General features: G+C 37.5%; 2 protein-coding genes across 3 annotated transcripts; one reads left to right on the top strand and one right to left on the bottom strand.

The window, feature by feature from the left end:
• Positions 1–18: 18 nt before the first annotated feature.
• LOC147514490 (uncharacterized) lies at positions 19–8,846 on the top strand. Its single transcript, XM_086583421.1, has 2 exons — positions 19–159; positions 7,708–8,846. The coding sequence occupies exons 1-2, from the start codon at positions 91–93 to the stop codon at positions 8,479–8,481; spliced, it is 843 nt and encodes a 280-aa protein (XP_086439547.1). The 5' UTR covers positions 19–90; the 3' UTR covers positions 8,482–8,846.
• Positions 1,083–3,259, bottom strand: LOC147514491 (nicotinate-nucleotide pyrophosphorylase [carboxylating], chloroplastic-like). Of its 2 annotated transcripts, none has more exons than XM_086594380.1 (4): positions 2,656–3,259; positions 1,936–2,069; positions 1,777–1,840; positions 1,083–1,673 (listed from the first exon to the last, which is right to left on the bottom strand). In XM_086594380.1, exons 1-4 carry the CDS (start codon positions 2,720–2,722, stop codon positions 1,408–1,410), a joined length of 531 nt encoding a protein of 176 aa, XP_086450506.1. In that variant the 5' UTR covers positions 2,723–3,259; the 3' UTR covers positions 1,083–1,407. The 2 variants fall into 2 exon arrangements, with proteins under 2 accessions (XP_086450506.1, XP_086450507.1); XM_086594381.1 differs by having other exon boundaries at positions 1,083–1,551.
• Positions 8,847–15,624: the final 6,778 nt, after the last annotated feature.

Raw genomic sequence — 15,624 nt, 5'->3', positions numbered from 1 at the left:
TGCTTTTTGTTCTGCATATATTAACTATATGTTTGAGGAATTCAATTATCTACGTTTGTCACAGGATTGTCGAATTAAGTGACAATTGACATGGAGCACAATATTGACATAGATGACTTCGCTAATCAGCTCTCCTTTCCCTCAAGCAGAACACAGAAGGTGGGTTATAAACAAGCACAGTTCTATAGCTTTTCTCACTGTGTAAAATCATATCTTGCGTTTACTTTTTGTTTTGGGAAGATACTTAGGACTTGGACCGTTGTACATTTTCCCCTTGAGTTGTCTGTTAAAATAGTTTGAGGAGACTTAAGAGCCATTAGTGAGTTTTATGCTAGCACCTTAGGTTCCTATTTTTTTTGTTCTGAACCTTTGAATCCATAATTTGTGTAACGCTGCCCATCACTATTAAAAAAAGGGTTTATAAGCTCAGTTAAAAGATGAGATGTTAGAGTTTTTACCTCGGTTTTCTAAGAAAAACAAACCGAGATAACATCCACTGAGATAATAGAGTTCTATAAAACCGAGATAATAAACTACTAAATTATCTCAGAAGTCTGAGATCTTATCTAAATATATTATCTCGATTTTCTAAATAAAACTGATATTATATAGAATAAAACTGAAATGAATTGTTGATTGAAACCAATTAGTATAGAAGAAAACTGAGATGTTTTTTTTTATTGAAACCGAGATAATATCAAAAAATAACCGTGATAAATTCTTTTGGAATTATTGAAACCGAGATAATATAAAAAAATAACCGTAATAAATTCTTTTGCAAAGGGAGATTGTTGGACAACCTTTTATTTCATCCTTTGTCATTTTTTGCTGGTATTGCTTATGACAATTAATCAGCAAATAAAAACCTGTCCCAAACCACCACATTCCCTTTCATATTCATAAACATCAACACTAATTAACAAAAGCAACCCAACATAAGTAAATTCTTTGAAGAACTTATTTCATTAAGATAAGAAAGAACAATGTTGAACATGAACTTAACTTTCAAAGAGTACTAGTGATCAATCAATTATATATAGAAACTCAAATATTGTATCAACTACTATTCTTCGAACTATAATAAGACATTTTTTTAACCTTTCTCTATATATTCATGAAAGGAGACAGATGGTTCCTGCTAAATTTCCTTTTTATAGATGGTTCCTGTTGAATTTTCTACTCAAAAAAAATTTGAGAATCCACAGGTCCTAAAGTATTCACGTCAGTTGTTAGCTGTGAAAAATTATAGGCTCCAAGACTCTCTTCATCAACTTAGTAAGTGGAGATGAATATCCAAGATGGTCCTGATCCATAGAAACATCATTTCTAACGAACTCATTCAATGCTAACTTCTGAAAGAATGATCAATGTTTATGCTCAATCCAGTTCCATCACTGTACAACGGACTTAGGACTCTTCAGTCAATCTTTCCTTTGAAAATATATCTGACAGGAAATCCCGAGGGAATCGGTCATTGATGTCAATAAGAATATATCCACGCTTGGCAACCGAGGACTCAACTTGAGGTGCATCTTTAGTGGAGGCCCCTACCTGAACATAATTATTTGATTGCTCAAGGACATAATTACTATGTGTGTCACTGGAAGCTATCTCACCCCAATGAAGCTCTGGTAGTATAGATGCAGGGTCCTCACATTGCTTAGAAGTTACTTCTAAGCAATAGAACCACACAATAAGAGAGAATATAAACAAAAGAAGAAGGGCAAAAAAAGGAAGGGTTTAACAAGTATAAAAATGTTGCAACAGTGATCTTACCAGAAACTTTGGCAAACTGTGTCCATTTACTTACATAATCTCCATCTTTCTTAAAGCACTCGACCTAAGAGCGAAAAATGTTGTTAATTAATAGACGCTTTTGTGCATTTAAAATAAATATAATAGAGATAGGAATTGCAGAAAAGACTCCCTACATACCTCCAATGAAGGATCGACCTCGGTAAATATCATCTCTGCAAGAGAAATTCTAGCAATGATGTCGTCCTCCTTGACAAAGAAATGTGCTTCTACTTTCATATCAATTGGAACGGTGGCCAAACAAGTGACGTCCCCTAGAAGCAACCCGATAAATAGAACACATAAATTAATGGTACTAAAGATGACATATCATAATCCAATCTAATAAAAAGCCAACACTTTTTTTATTTGAATATTTTTTATCAACATTTAAGGAAAGGACATATATATAATATGGTACAACATGAGTGAGGTTTGTGCTAAAACCCCACTCATGTACATCTTCACTATGTTCCCTGACCGGCCTAGAAGTCATTATAGGCATAAATTAATTCTTAAGGACAGTTAATTGTCGATCTACAGCAAAGTGGAAAGGACATACGAACTATACATTCACTTGGTGAAAACTAAAAACCTTGTAGACAAATCTCGTGCCGATATACATGCACTGAACATACATACTTATGTACATGACGTATGATCAATAGACTTGTGTGAAGTTAATTCACATTTTTACAAAAATCAGCAGGGCATCAAGTCCAAATAAGTCTTCCTAATAACAAAATAAAAACAACCACTACATCAAAAGTACAAGTGAAACATTGGTGAATATAGCTTAATACCAAGATAGCTGGAAAAAGGAACATAGAATATTGAAGAAACTAGAAAGCAAAAACTAACCTTTGAACATAGATAGGTTGATGGTAAACATTAGTGTCTTTGTGAGAACAAAATGAAGAAACTCCATCCAAGAACACTTCTCTCTGACTCAACTGTCTAGGGAGCTGCTGGATATGTAAAAAAGAGTTGCAAGCTAACACTTGCATTTTCAGTATAATTCAAAAGATGTAATGAAAATATTTCAATGAGTGATTAGAAGAAACAAAACGTTATCCTATGAAGAGACCATACCTCTTTTCTTTTTGGATATATATCAATAGAGGTTACTTGTTAGTTGTTAAGTGAAGCAGAAGTGAATTATTAGAGAGAGGACAGTACCTCAATCGCCGGCTGGGGTTCCACGTACAACCTCCATGTGAATTCTAACCATCTGTAACTGATGCTTCCATCCATCTTCTTGACCTTCTGATGCTCCTCGTCTACGAACCAGTCCCCTCCTTTTTCTCCTCTAGGTGTTAAGTACACAGGGCCTTCAATACCATACTTGAAAAAATGGCAAAAGGATCCAGAAACCACTTTTGATTTCTACAAAGAGACGCAAACTAGAGAAAACTAGTTGGGAGCTATAACTTTAACTATTCTCATTTTTATTTCATTTTTTAAAAGTAGGTTTACAGATGATTCTGGAAAAACAATTACACCCAATAATACAAATTATCCATAAATGATGATGTGAATTGTGAAATAAAATGATTGTGGGATGGACTTATTCTGCGCCGCAGTTCACAGACAACAATTCAATGAGAAAAAGAAAACCAAGAGAGGCAAAAATTAGATAGCTTACTTGGGCACAAAGACAATAAAACCATTGGCTCTTATCTTTACTATTCTTGCTTCATTAATACCGCATGAGAAAACAGCTGCTATAAACGAGAGAGAGAGAGAGAGAGAGAGAGAGAGAGTGGTGGTGGTGGTGGTGTGTGTGTGTTGGGGAGGGGGGTACCTTTTCCTAAAGTAAATGAGTGTATGCAGCTCAACTGAGGCCTGACTAGCCATTTCTATGCCTATAATTCAAATCTGAAAATAGATAACCACACCAAATTGAATCACAAAATAAAATTTGCAAATAACTAGCTTCTTTATGAAAATACAAAGAATGGACCCTGCGAGAGATGAGATGTAAAACTAAGAAAACATAATATCTCTTTGATCAGTAAGAAAGAACATTCAGTAGTCAAAGAATAACACATCAGAAATTAACACATCTCATCAAAGTGTTCAGCTGTCTTCATCTTAATACTATAAAAGAAATGGAATTACAGTAATGTTCCAACTAGCTCTAATTTTCTTTTGTCCATTTATATAAGTAGCATAGCATAAAAGATTCTTACTGTCAGAAATACTGGTTAGTTGTGGTCTGTCTTGAAATATTGGTGGAAGCTTGTAGATTCCCAAAGCTGCGGCAAGCAGCTTGTGCACAATGACATCTGTAGGAATATAAAGTACCAAGATTACTTGTTAAATTTAAGTAAAGTAAGACACATGTGTTAAAAGGGAGAGGAGTTCTCAGCATAAAATAACTCCTATTACCTACATATCTCCTTATAGGGGAAGTAAAATGGGTATAGAGAGGTGATGCAAGACCATAATGGTGAAATTCTGGAAGCGTGAGATCTCCACTACAGAAGTAAACTGCCTAGAAGTATAAAATATCAGCTTAGTCATGTAGAATTATACATATAATACACACAGTAGTTCATAAGCCCGATAATGTTACCTGTCATGCACCTAGTCGCCAAGATATCTGATCGGCTTATTAAAGTATGGATCATCACCCCGCCATAGATTTTTATTACTCAAGTAAATCATTTTAATTAAAAAATATATATCTAGAAATGAACAAAACCTAAATATTATAATTTACCACACTTTCCCCAGTTAATTGAAAACCTATTTCATTTAATATACAAAGTTCAGATGTTATAAAAGAAGTATACACATGAAGCCACCCTTAAGCATGTGAATGCTATCAGTAGGCAATAGAACAATGGATCTTACCACCGCACGATCAAGTGAATCATCCAGAGCTTTTGAAGATGAAACATCCAAATCCGGACCAAACTGCAAGAAATTGTCCGTAGTAAAGGTTCAAGCATCTCTTTCGTTGGACTGGGATGGCGTCTGCACAAGTAAGCAATCACTGATGATTTGTGTACATTCAACTGACTAAAGAAGTTGAGCAAAGTGGGTATGCACCTCATGCAATATTAAATTTTTGAACCTAAAAGTAGCAGTCTCTGGTTTAATATATTGAGATATGAAACTAGTCACTGGAAGTAACGACTCTTAGAATATTCACGAAATAAAGAAAGAACTAAAAAATAATAAAATATACAACAACTCCATGAAAAGAAAACTGCCTCTCTATTGTGATACAGAATCATAAGTGAAGACAATAACCCATACTAATTACTCCTGATTCTAGATTTCTCCATTGCTTACAACAGAAGAAGACAACACCCTGTCTCACTACTACTTAACCAAGAATAACTTATTGAAGATGCTCCAATCAGAGAGAAAAAAGCAGGATTTGTTAACATTCTTTTGAATTAGATATACAAGTATTAATATGTTTAATAATAGCTCAAGTCCACTCATAGAAGCGGAATAGGCGCAATTGGTCTTTGCATAGTCAAGCATTTTCACGAAGACCAAATATGGACTGGGAGGTCCGGACCTCTCCAGTTTGGAGTCTAATTACGAGGAGAAATGATCCATTATATCCATCTGTGGCGTTTAATACAGATTTGATGGATAGAAATGAGTGTTTCTCGACCCAAAGAAGAGCAGGCACAAAGGTTATAAGAAATAAGAGTAGCACTCCACAAGCTTGTCATCAAGATTCCTTTACCAAATTTTCTTTGGTGGATTATACTTAAATTTTTTTACCTTTACGTTGGGTGTAGACGATCAACCATGAATGTAACCCTCCAAAGCACGAACACCTCTAGAATTCCACTGTGTCAATATCGGACATGTGTCGGACGCGGACGCGGACACGGACGTGGCTTGGACACATGTCCGACATGGAACATGCGTGTGCCACGTGCTAGGGTAGTTTGGACGTGGACATGACTTATATAGTTATGTGAGATGTCTTTATGACTCCTTTTTATTGGTCCTATGTTTATGAATGTTGAATTATTATGTTTACGAATCTTTATTATGATAAGACTTAAAATCTAATCTTACATCAATATAAAATAAATTTTCAAACTTGGACACATGTCCGACATGGAACATGCGTGTGCCACGTGCTAGGGTAGTTTGGACGTGGACATGACTTATATAGTTATGTGAGATATCTTTATGACTCCTTTTTATTGGTCCTATGTTTATGAATGTTGAATTATTATGTTTACGAATCTTTATTATGATAAGACTTAAAATTTAATCTTACATCAATATAAAATAAATTTTCAAATATTATCTTATATTTGGGTCCTTGCAATGTCCACGTCCTACTTTTTTAGAATATGCTCATGTCGGGTGTCGGTGCTTCATAATTGTAACCAATTAACCATACACATTGTAGCCGGTCAAGAATAGAACTTGAACTATCACAACAAAGAAACTACTCAATTATGACACCGTGGCAAGAATAATCAGTTGAAGGTGCGACATATTTGTGGCTTCAACAAATGAAAACCATACACTCTACGAGCATGGAAGTATATGGCTATCATGGTAGAGAACCATTCCAACGAAAGAGATGTGAAGGAACATAAGAACAAACAAGTAACCACATCCATGAGTATGGTGTTCAAAACCAAAGATATACCTTAATATCGAGAACAAAGGAAAATGCTTTAAGATTTTTTTCGGCAACCGAAACATTTGCAGCTAACATAAACTCCTCAATCATTTGGTTTGCCTCTCTAATATGATACATTCCTGCAAAAACATCGGCATATAAGACAAAGACAGAAACACAATATTTCACTACATACCAAGCCTGTTGATGGCAAAATTGTTGTTATCCCAACAAGCTTCCTTCAATATTGTGATAGATCATATGCATTTGTTTGGGAGAATAAAGTCGTGCAGCTCAGTGGTTTATCATTATACTGAAGTCACATACCAATATCAAGAGGATCATGAGTTTCTGTGTCAATCTGAAATTTGACTTATGCAGAAGCAAGCGTTAAAGCTCCTCTCTCAATACGTCTGTGCCTCATAATCTGAATGAATATAGTGTGCGTGATTTCTATGAAAAAATAAAATACTTGGACAAATCGGAAAGTCCCAATCTGTCAATCTTGGCGAGAAATACATAGGCTGAAATATGCACACCTTTGCTAATGTGTTCATATTAAGGCAGTCGATAGTTACTAGATTAGAGAGAGAAGAGTTGTTGAACTACTGTAGAGTTGAAATGGATAGTGGAAATCATTTCTGAGTTGGTGCGAGTTGAAATGGGTAGTGGAACTGCTGCTATGGAGTTGGGCAATATAGACGAAGAGAGAGTGGAGAGGCGAGATAGTTGGGAGCACAACGGCGGTTGCCATCGTGAGTTCGTGCTAGTCATGAGAGAGTCCTGTAGAGCAGGACTTATCTATCGTGCGTGTCCCTATTTTTTTTGTGATTTCTATTTTCTTTGCCAAATTTATTCTGAGATATTTGATATAATAGCAATTATATCATTTGAGTGCCGAGATATTTGGTATAATATCAATTATATCAATTAAACATGAGATAAAATTAAATTTCCTATTATATCAGTTCCACAATGGTGAGATAAACGACATTTCCTATTATATTAGTTCCACACCACCAGTGGTAAAATCCATATATTTTATCTCGGTTAAGTAAGAGGCGAGATAACATATTTATACTCAGAGTTAGTACCTGACATATTATCTCATTTATAGGACATATTATCTCGCTTATCAGCATAACTAAGATAAGGCTAATTTTAGAACCGAGATAACAACCCCTTTTTTTAGTAGTGTGAGATTCTAGGGAGTAGGGATGATACACACTTTTACCGTATTGAGTTTCGGTTGGCATTGTATGTGTTTTAAGTAGCAAGCTTTCTTTTATTTTGTCCAGGTTCTATCGAGAATGCCGTCTAGAATTGCCCAAATCAAACTTGTAAGTGGCCATCCGGAGGTTTATGAGCCCTGTGATGATTCTTTTGCACTAGTTGATGCACTCCTAGCTGATAGAATAAACTTGTTGGAGCATCGACCTACGGTGTGTATGGAAGTGGGTTGTGGCAGCGGTTATGTAATTACATCACTAGCCACTATGCTTGGGCAGGAGGGTGACGGGCATCACTATTTTGCTACTGATATAAATCTTCATGTTGTAAGAGTTACACATGAAACATTGAAGGCTCATGGGGTCCATGCAGAGGTGATTTGTGACAATGTTGCATCAGGACTGGAGAGGCGATTAGAGGGGATGGTCGATTTGATGGTTGTAAACCCGCCTTACGTACCAACACCAGAAGATGAAGTGAATATTGATGGGATTGCTGCTGCTTGGGCAGGAGAGGAGAATGGGCGTACCATTATTGATAAGATCTTACTCATTGCTGACAAGCTCTTGTCAGAGAGGGGCTGGTTGTATATGGTGACACTAACTGCCAACAATCCTTTCCAGATATGTGGCATTATGAGAGACAAGGGATATGCGTCTCGGATTGTTGTTCAGAGATCTACGGAGGAAGAGAGCCTCCATGTTATCAAGTTCTGGCGGGATGCTGATGTTCAAGGGGAAGGAAAGGAGCCTACGTCGACAAATAAAACACCTTCTGCATCAGTCATGAATTCCCTGCTTTCCCAACTTCCCCGGTTGCCTTTCTGGAGTAGTGGCAGCTGAAAGCACAAGAATGGAAGCATTCTTTTTTTCTTCTAATGTTTAGATTTATGGATGAACAAATTTATGTATGTTAGCAATTGTTTGTTCTCACCCATCATTTATACTGGTCAGAAATAGTACTCTAGAGTTTAGGATATAAGCTATTCCTCCTTTAACAGAGAGTGTACTTCGGAGTTTGGACCTCTTGAACGAGTTTATACAAAACAGCATGGTAATGTCAGAAATTGTGGTTCAAAAGCTATTGGAAAGTGAAGTTTGCAAGCTATGCAACGTTGGATTTGCTTTAGTTGGACTTGCGTTAAGGTTAAAAAATGTTGGAAATTTAAAAGATTCAGGATCCTGTGAATTGAACAGAAAACATTATTTGAAACTGTAGAATTTAACACCTAAATAAATAGACAAGACACAATAATTTATAGTGGTTCGGTGCCAATGCGGCGACCTACGTCCACGGGAGAAGAAAGGTTTTTTATTTTTGCTTGAGATCAGTGGCGGAGCCAAGGGGGGCCCAGGGTACGCCCTGGCTCACCCTCAACTTTCGCAAACAATTTTTTTTTTACTATTCACATCTTCGCAAAAACCAAAAACCATATCCGAAAAAAAACTCCAACAGTAAACAATATAACCGTGTGTCTGTATAAAGGAAAGTACTAAGTGAACAGTAGAACCATGTGTCTATATAAAGTAAAGTACTAAAGTTATGAAGTACTAAAGTAATTGGGTAAACACTTAACAGTGTTGGCTTCGAAGTCTAACTAAAAACCCATACCCCATAACCGACAAAAGACATAATAAAAAGCAGACACACAAACCGAAACCAAACAACGAAACAAACCAGTTTGACTCTTTATCAAAAATTTGAGCAAAACCCACAGGTATCCCACTTTTCCATAGTTTCACCTTTCTTTCTTTTATTCTAATTAGCTATCTATAATTTCTAAAGTTTTATAGGTAAGTCTAATATTATTAAATTTTCTATCTTATTTTTTGTCTTTTCATATTAAATTGATTCCTAAATCATGTTTTTTAATTTTTTTTTTGTATTTTTTTTGTGAATTTATTAAACCACATATTTTTATTTAATTTTATTTTTTGAATATCACAATAACATTGGTAGTTTATTTTAATTAGTGCAATTTCAATTCAGTTGATGAATGGTTTATTTTAATTATTTAAACAGATATGTTAAAATATTTGATCAAAGGAAAGTCGTTGCCTACTCAACCTACTCAACCACCTAATAAAACAAATACTGTTGCCAGTGTTGAAGTAGGATCCTCCTCAAAGCAAAGTCACCAAGAAATTGAGGATGGTGGTGTTGAACAACCCACGTCAAAGTGGGTTCATCGTGAAAATCGTGAAGAACTTGACTTGTCTAGTCTTGGGGAGACCACTCGCGACCGAAAAAAGATTTCGATTATCATCCTAATGATCAAGACTCAGTGAGAAGATCGAGCATATTTGCTTAGGGGTCCTTGCCAGCCTAATCATGCTTTTCCTCCAAGAACAAGAGGCAAGAGAATCCGACGCTTTCAGGAAGAGTGGTATGAGGAGTTTAGTTGGTTGGAATATAGTATTCACGAGGATGCCGCATTTTGTCTATATTGTTATCTCTTTAAACCTAATAAGGGGGCACAAGGAGGTGGGGATGTTTTTTTTTCTCACGGGGGTTTACTAATTGGGAAAGAAAAACCAAATTAAAGGAGCACGTTGGAGGACCAAATAGTGCTCATAATATTGCTTATAGGGCAGCACAAGCTTTGTTAAATCAAGAGCAGCATATCGAGACATTTCTTCACAGACAATCTGACCAAGTTCGAAGGGATTATCGAATACACCTAACTACAATAACTGATTGCATTAGGTTTCTTTTGAGACAAGGTTTAGCTTTCCGTGGTCATGATGAATCAGATGAGTCGATCAATAAATGTAATTTTCTTGAACTTATACGGTTTTACGAAAGATCATAACGAAGTCATTAAGAAAGTTCTTGATAATGCTTCTAAAAATCGAAATTGACATCGCCTGATATCCAAAAAGATATTGTAAATTAAATTTAACGTGGAAACTACAAATGCTATTCTAAAAGATTATGGAAATTCATTGTTTGCTATTTTAGTTGATGAAGCACGTGATATATCAATTAAGGAGCAAATGGCGTTGTTTTATGTTATGTCGATAAGAAAGGTTAAGTGATTGAGAGATTTTTTGGAGTTGTGCATGTTAAGGAAACTAGTGCATTAACACTTAAAAAGGCAATCGATGAGTTGTTCTCCAAGCATGGGTTGAGCATATCTAGGCTAGCGTGGACAAGGGTATGATGGGGCCAGAATATGCAAGGTGATTTGAATGGCCTAAAACACTTGTAATAAAAAGAGAATGAGCCTGCATTTTATGTTCATTGTTTTGCCCATCGCCTTTGATTAGCCCTTGTAGCGGTTGCAAAGAACCATGAGTCAATCGCTAACCTTTTTAGTATTCTCTCTAATGTGGTAAATACTGTTGGAGCATCATGTAGCGGCGGGGATATGTTCATGCGATGCAATGAAGGCTAAAGTTGTTGTAGCGTTACAAAGTGGAGAAATTTCAAGTGGCAAAGGGTTGAATCAAGAGACTAGTCTTAAAACGATCCGGTGACACTTTCGATGGGGCTCACACTATTATACACTTCTTGGCATGATAACCACTTATGGTTCAAGTAGTTGATGTGCTTCGATAATGTAGCGGAAAATGGTTCAAGCTCGGAACAAAGAGGTGAGGCTTACGGATTATTAGATTCAGTGTAGTCTTTTGAATTTATCTTCAATTTGCATTTGATGAAAGCGATACTAGGAATTAGCAATGATTTGTCAAAGGCTTTCAAGAAGACGAAGACCAAGACATTGTCAATGCTATGGCTCTTGTTAAAATAACAAAGGTAAACTTTACGGTGATGAGAGATGATGGGTGGGATAGTCTCTTGACTGAAGTTTCTTCACTATGTGTCAAACATGATGTAGTTGTTCCAAATATGGAAGAGAGGTATATGGCTCGAGGGAGGTCTCGACGAAGAGCGTAAGGAAACACCAATTTACATTACTATCGTGTTGGATTATTCTATCAATCGTATTGATTTGCAAATTCAAGAGTTAAACGACCGGGTTTAATGAAGCAAACACAGAATTACTTCTTTGTATGGCATGTCTTGATCCTAGTGAATCGTTTGTTGCTTTTGATAAGCAAAAGTTGATCCGTTTTGCTCGACTTTATCCCGATGATTTTTCAGAGATAGATCAGATGGAATTAGCGGATCAGCTTGAGAATTATATCATTGATGTGCATTCCGATACTAAGTTTGGTGAAGTAAATGGAATTAGCGGCCTAGCCAAAAAAATGGTTGAGACGAAGAAAGACATTGTGTACCCACTTGTTTATTTGTTGATTAAGTTGGCGCTGATTTTACCTGTTGCTACTGCCACTGTAGAGAGGGCATTTTCTGCTATGAATATCATAAAGAATCGTCTGCGCAATCGGATGGCTGATGAGTGGTTGAATGATTGTTTAATAACATACATTGGAAAAGAAGTTTTTGATAGCATTGATACTGAATTGATCTTACAACGCTTCCAGAAGATGAAGAAGGATGACGAAAAAGAAGGCCGCCGAGGACAACTATGAACAAGTATTTGTTTAGATTTGATTTTTTTTTCTAATACATTAGTATATATAATATATGTTTTTTTATTTTTATTTTTTTTGTATGCTTGGTTTTTGTTTGGCTGGCTCACCCTCACTTACTTTCCTAGCTCCACCACTGCTTGAGATGATAGGAGTTTAGGTTACAGAGAGTTTATATAGCACAACATGAGTGCATATTCGTGTTTATATGTTTCTATAAAGGATTGGAGACTTTCCTTTATAGAAAACATAAGAATCTGATAAATCTCTGCAAACACTGACTAAGGCGCACCTGCGCTCCAACTAGCCTTGGTCAAGGCGCGACTGCGCCCTTGCCTTTCTTCTCCCACACTCCCCCTCAAGTTGGTGCGAAGATATCTAGCGAACCCAACTTGGAGAGAATATCATGGAACTTGGAAGCTGGAAGTCCCTTGGTAAAAATGTCTGCAAGCTGTTGGTCACTTCGAACAAAGGAGGTAGTGACAATGTTGGACTGTACTTTTTCACGCACAAAGTGACAGTCAATTTCGATATGCTTAGTTCTCTCATGAAATACTGGATTTGCCGCAATGTGCATAGCAGCTTGATTATCACAATAAAGTGTAGTTGGCATATGCAACCTAAAACACAAATCCTTCAGAAGAGCGCGAAGCCATATGATTTCACTGGTGGTGGAAGCCATAGCCCTGTACTCAGCTTCTGTACTAGAACGAGCCACTACATTCTGTTTCTTGCTCTTCCAAGTGACTAAATTACCTCCCACAAAGGTACAATAACCGGAAGTAGACCTCCGATCAACTGGACATCCTGCCCAATCGGCATCTGTGTACGCAGTAATAGATGTATGCCCATTTTTCTGCATCCAAATACCTCTGCCTGGTGACCCTTTCAGATACTGCAGTATTCTAGAAACTGCATTCATATATGGAGTCCTTGGAGCATACATAAAACGACTAACCAAGCTCACTACATAAGAAATATCTGGTCGGGTAATAGTTAAATATATTAGTTTACCAACTAATCGTTGATACTGACCAATGTCAGTAAGAAGATCACCAGTGTTGTCCAACTTGGCTCCACTATCAGTTGGAGAATCAGATGGTTTTACCCCCAGCTTTCCTGCTTCACTCAAAATATCCAACACATACTTTCTTTGATTCAGAAATATACCTTTTTTTGAATAAGCAATTTCGATCCCAAGAAAGTACTTCATAATACCCAGATCCTTGATGGCAAACTTCTCCTGCAGTAACTCCTTGAGCTTAGAAATCTCGATAAGGTCATCACCTGTGATAACTATATCATCAACATAAATAAGAACTATAACCAAGCCTGTCCTGCTAGATTTAACAAATAAGGAAGGATCAACATCACTTCGCTTAAGACCAGTCATTAGCTAGAATAGAACTGAGCTTGGCATACCACGCTCGTGGAGATTGTTTAAGTCCATAGATAGCCTTTTTTAACTTGCATACTAATCCGACCTTAGTCTCCTTCGGATGTCCAGGTGGGATGCTCATATACACTTCTTCTTTAAGATCTCCGTGTAAGAATGCATTTTTCACATCCGTCTGAAATAATTTCCAGTCTTGATTCACAGCTAGAGATACAAGAACTCTAAACGTATTCATCTTTGCAACTGGTGCAAAGGTCTCCTTATAGTCCTGACCATACGTTTGGGTGAATCCCCTTGCAACAAGTCGAGCTTTAGACCTCTCTAATGAACCATCACTGTTGAACTTATTTCTGAACACCCACCGACAATCAACAGTTTTCTTTCCATACAGTAGCATAACAATATCCCAAGTGTTATTCTCGTCTAGAGCACGAAGTTCTTCTTGCATCGCCTTTCTCCATACTGGACGAGAGTTAGCTTCTCTAAAGTTCTTGGGTTCTTGCACGTCATCAACTGTACTTAGGAAAGCATGATGAGATGAAGTGATATTAGCATACGTTATATATTCCTGTAGAGGATATGTAACGTTATGCAAAGAATAAAAATTCCTGTGAGTCATTGGAGGATACCTTTCTCTATCAGATTTATAGTAATCTTTGAGAGTTACTGGAGGTCGTTTCTCTCGTTCAGATTGTCTAGAAACTGGAGGAGCTGGAGGGGCTGGAGAATCACCAGAGCGCACCCCGCGCTCAGTTTGCTCAGTCTGCAAGCGCACCTGCGCCCCACCAGAGCGCACCTGCGCCCCATCTACTGGAAGTCGTGGATCACTTTGCTCAATCTGCAAGCGCACCTGCGCCCTACCAGAGCGCACCTGTGCCCCATCTACTAGAAGTCGTGGATTACCAGAGCGCACCCGCTCTCCCCGCAGCGCAATTGCCCCTTGCTTGATGGCGCCAATTCTTTAGTGGTCGGAACTGTACCTTCACCAACCATTGGGACAGGGGCAATGCCTTCACCAACCGCTGGAAGAGGAGCCAACTCAGCCGTAATAATAGCTGGGAGAGGTGCCAAATCTACCAAACACTCCCCCTGGGACCGATTCCCAGGCACAGCTGAATCATGAAAGAAGGCTTCAGATTCCACAAAGCGGACATCATGAGAGACAACTAATTTCCTTGTCGCAGGGATCAGAACATATGTAGCCTTTACGTGGTGGTGGAATAACCAACAAACACACATTGAGTAGCCCGAGCATCAAATTTATCTCGATGAATGGCTTGCTGATGCACATAACAGACACACCCAAACACTCGCAGGTGAGAGAGATCCAGCGGCCTGGCTTTGAGCACTTCCAATGACGATTTAAAACCAAGGACCCGACTGGGAAGACGATTAATCAAATATGCAGCAGTTAAGACGCCATGAGACCAGTAGTGCTTAGGAACATTCATGCCCAACATAAGAGCACGAGTGGTCTCCAAAAGGTGTCTGTTCTTTCTTTCAGCCACGCCATTCTGCTGAGGTGTGCCAACACAACTAGTTTGATGAATTATCCCCTGGCTACGAAGATACTCAGGTAACATACCTTTACAAAACTCAGTGCCATTGTCAGATCTAAACATCTTGATATTAGCACCAAACTGGTTAGAAATCATAGTATGAAAATCCTTGAATACAATCACAACCTCAGTTTTCGATTTCAATAAATATAACCATGTAGCACGAGATTTATCATCAATGAACAACACAAAATACTTATAGCCATCATAGGAATTAAGGGGAGCAGGTCCCCATAAATTAGAATGAATTAACTCAAACAACTTATTTGACCGCGATTGAGTGTGGAAAAGATAACCGAGTTTGTTTAGAAAATTGACAAACATTACAAACATCATCAGAGTTTAAAGAAACATGCGGAAACAAATTTGAAAGGACATGACTAGATGGATGCCCAAGTCTTTTATGCAAAATACGACTCTCAAGTAAATCACTAGCTTGATACGCCTTCTTATGCGACTTCAACAAGTAGAGTCCATTAGAATAAATTCCTTCACCAATCGTCCTCTTCGACTTTCGATCATGAAAGACGA

The sequence above is a fragment of the Coptis chinensis genome, chromosome 2 (genome assembly GCF_015680905.1).
Source record: "Coptis chinensis isolate HL-2020 chromosome 2, ASM1568090v1, whole genome shotgun sequence".
NCBI lineage: Eukaryota > Viridiplantae > Streptophyta > Magnoliopsida > Ranunculales > Ranunculaceae > Coptis > Coptis chinensis.
The sequence above is the reverse complement of the archived record's forward strand: the minus strand, read 5'-3'. Positions and strand labels throughout refer to the sequence as shown.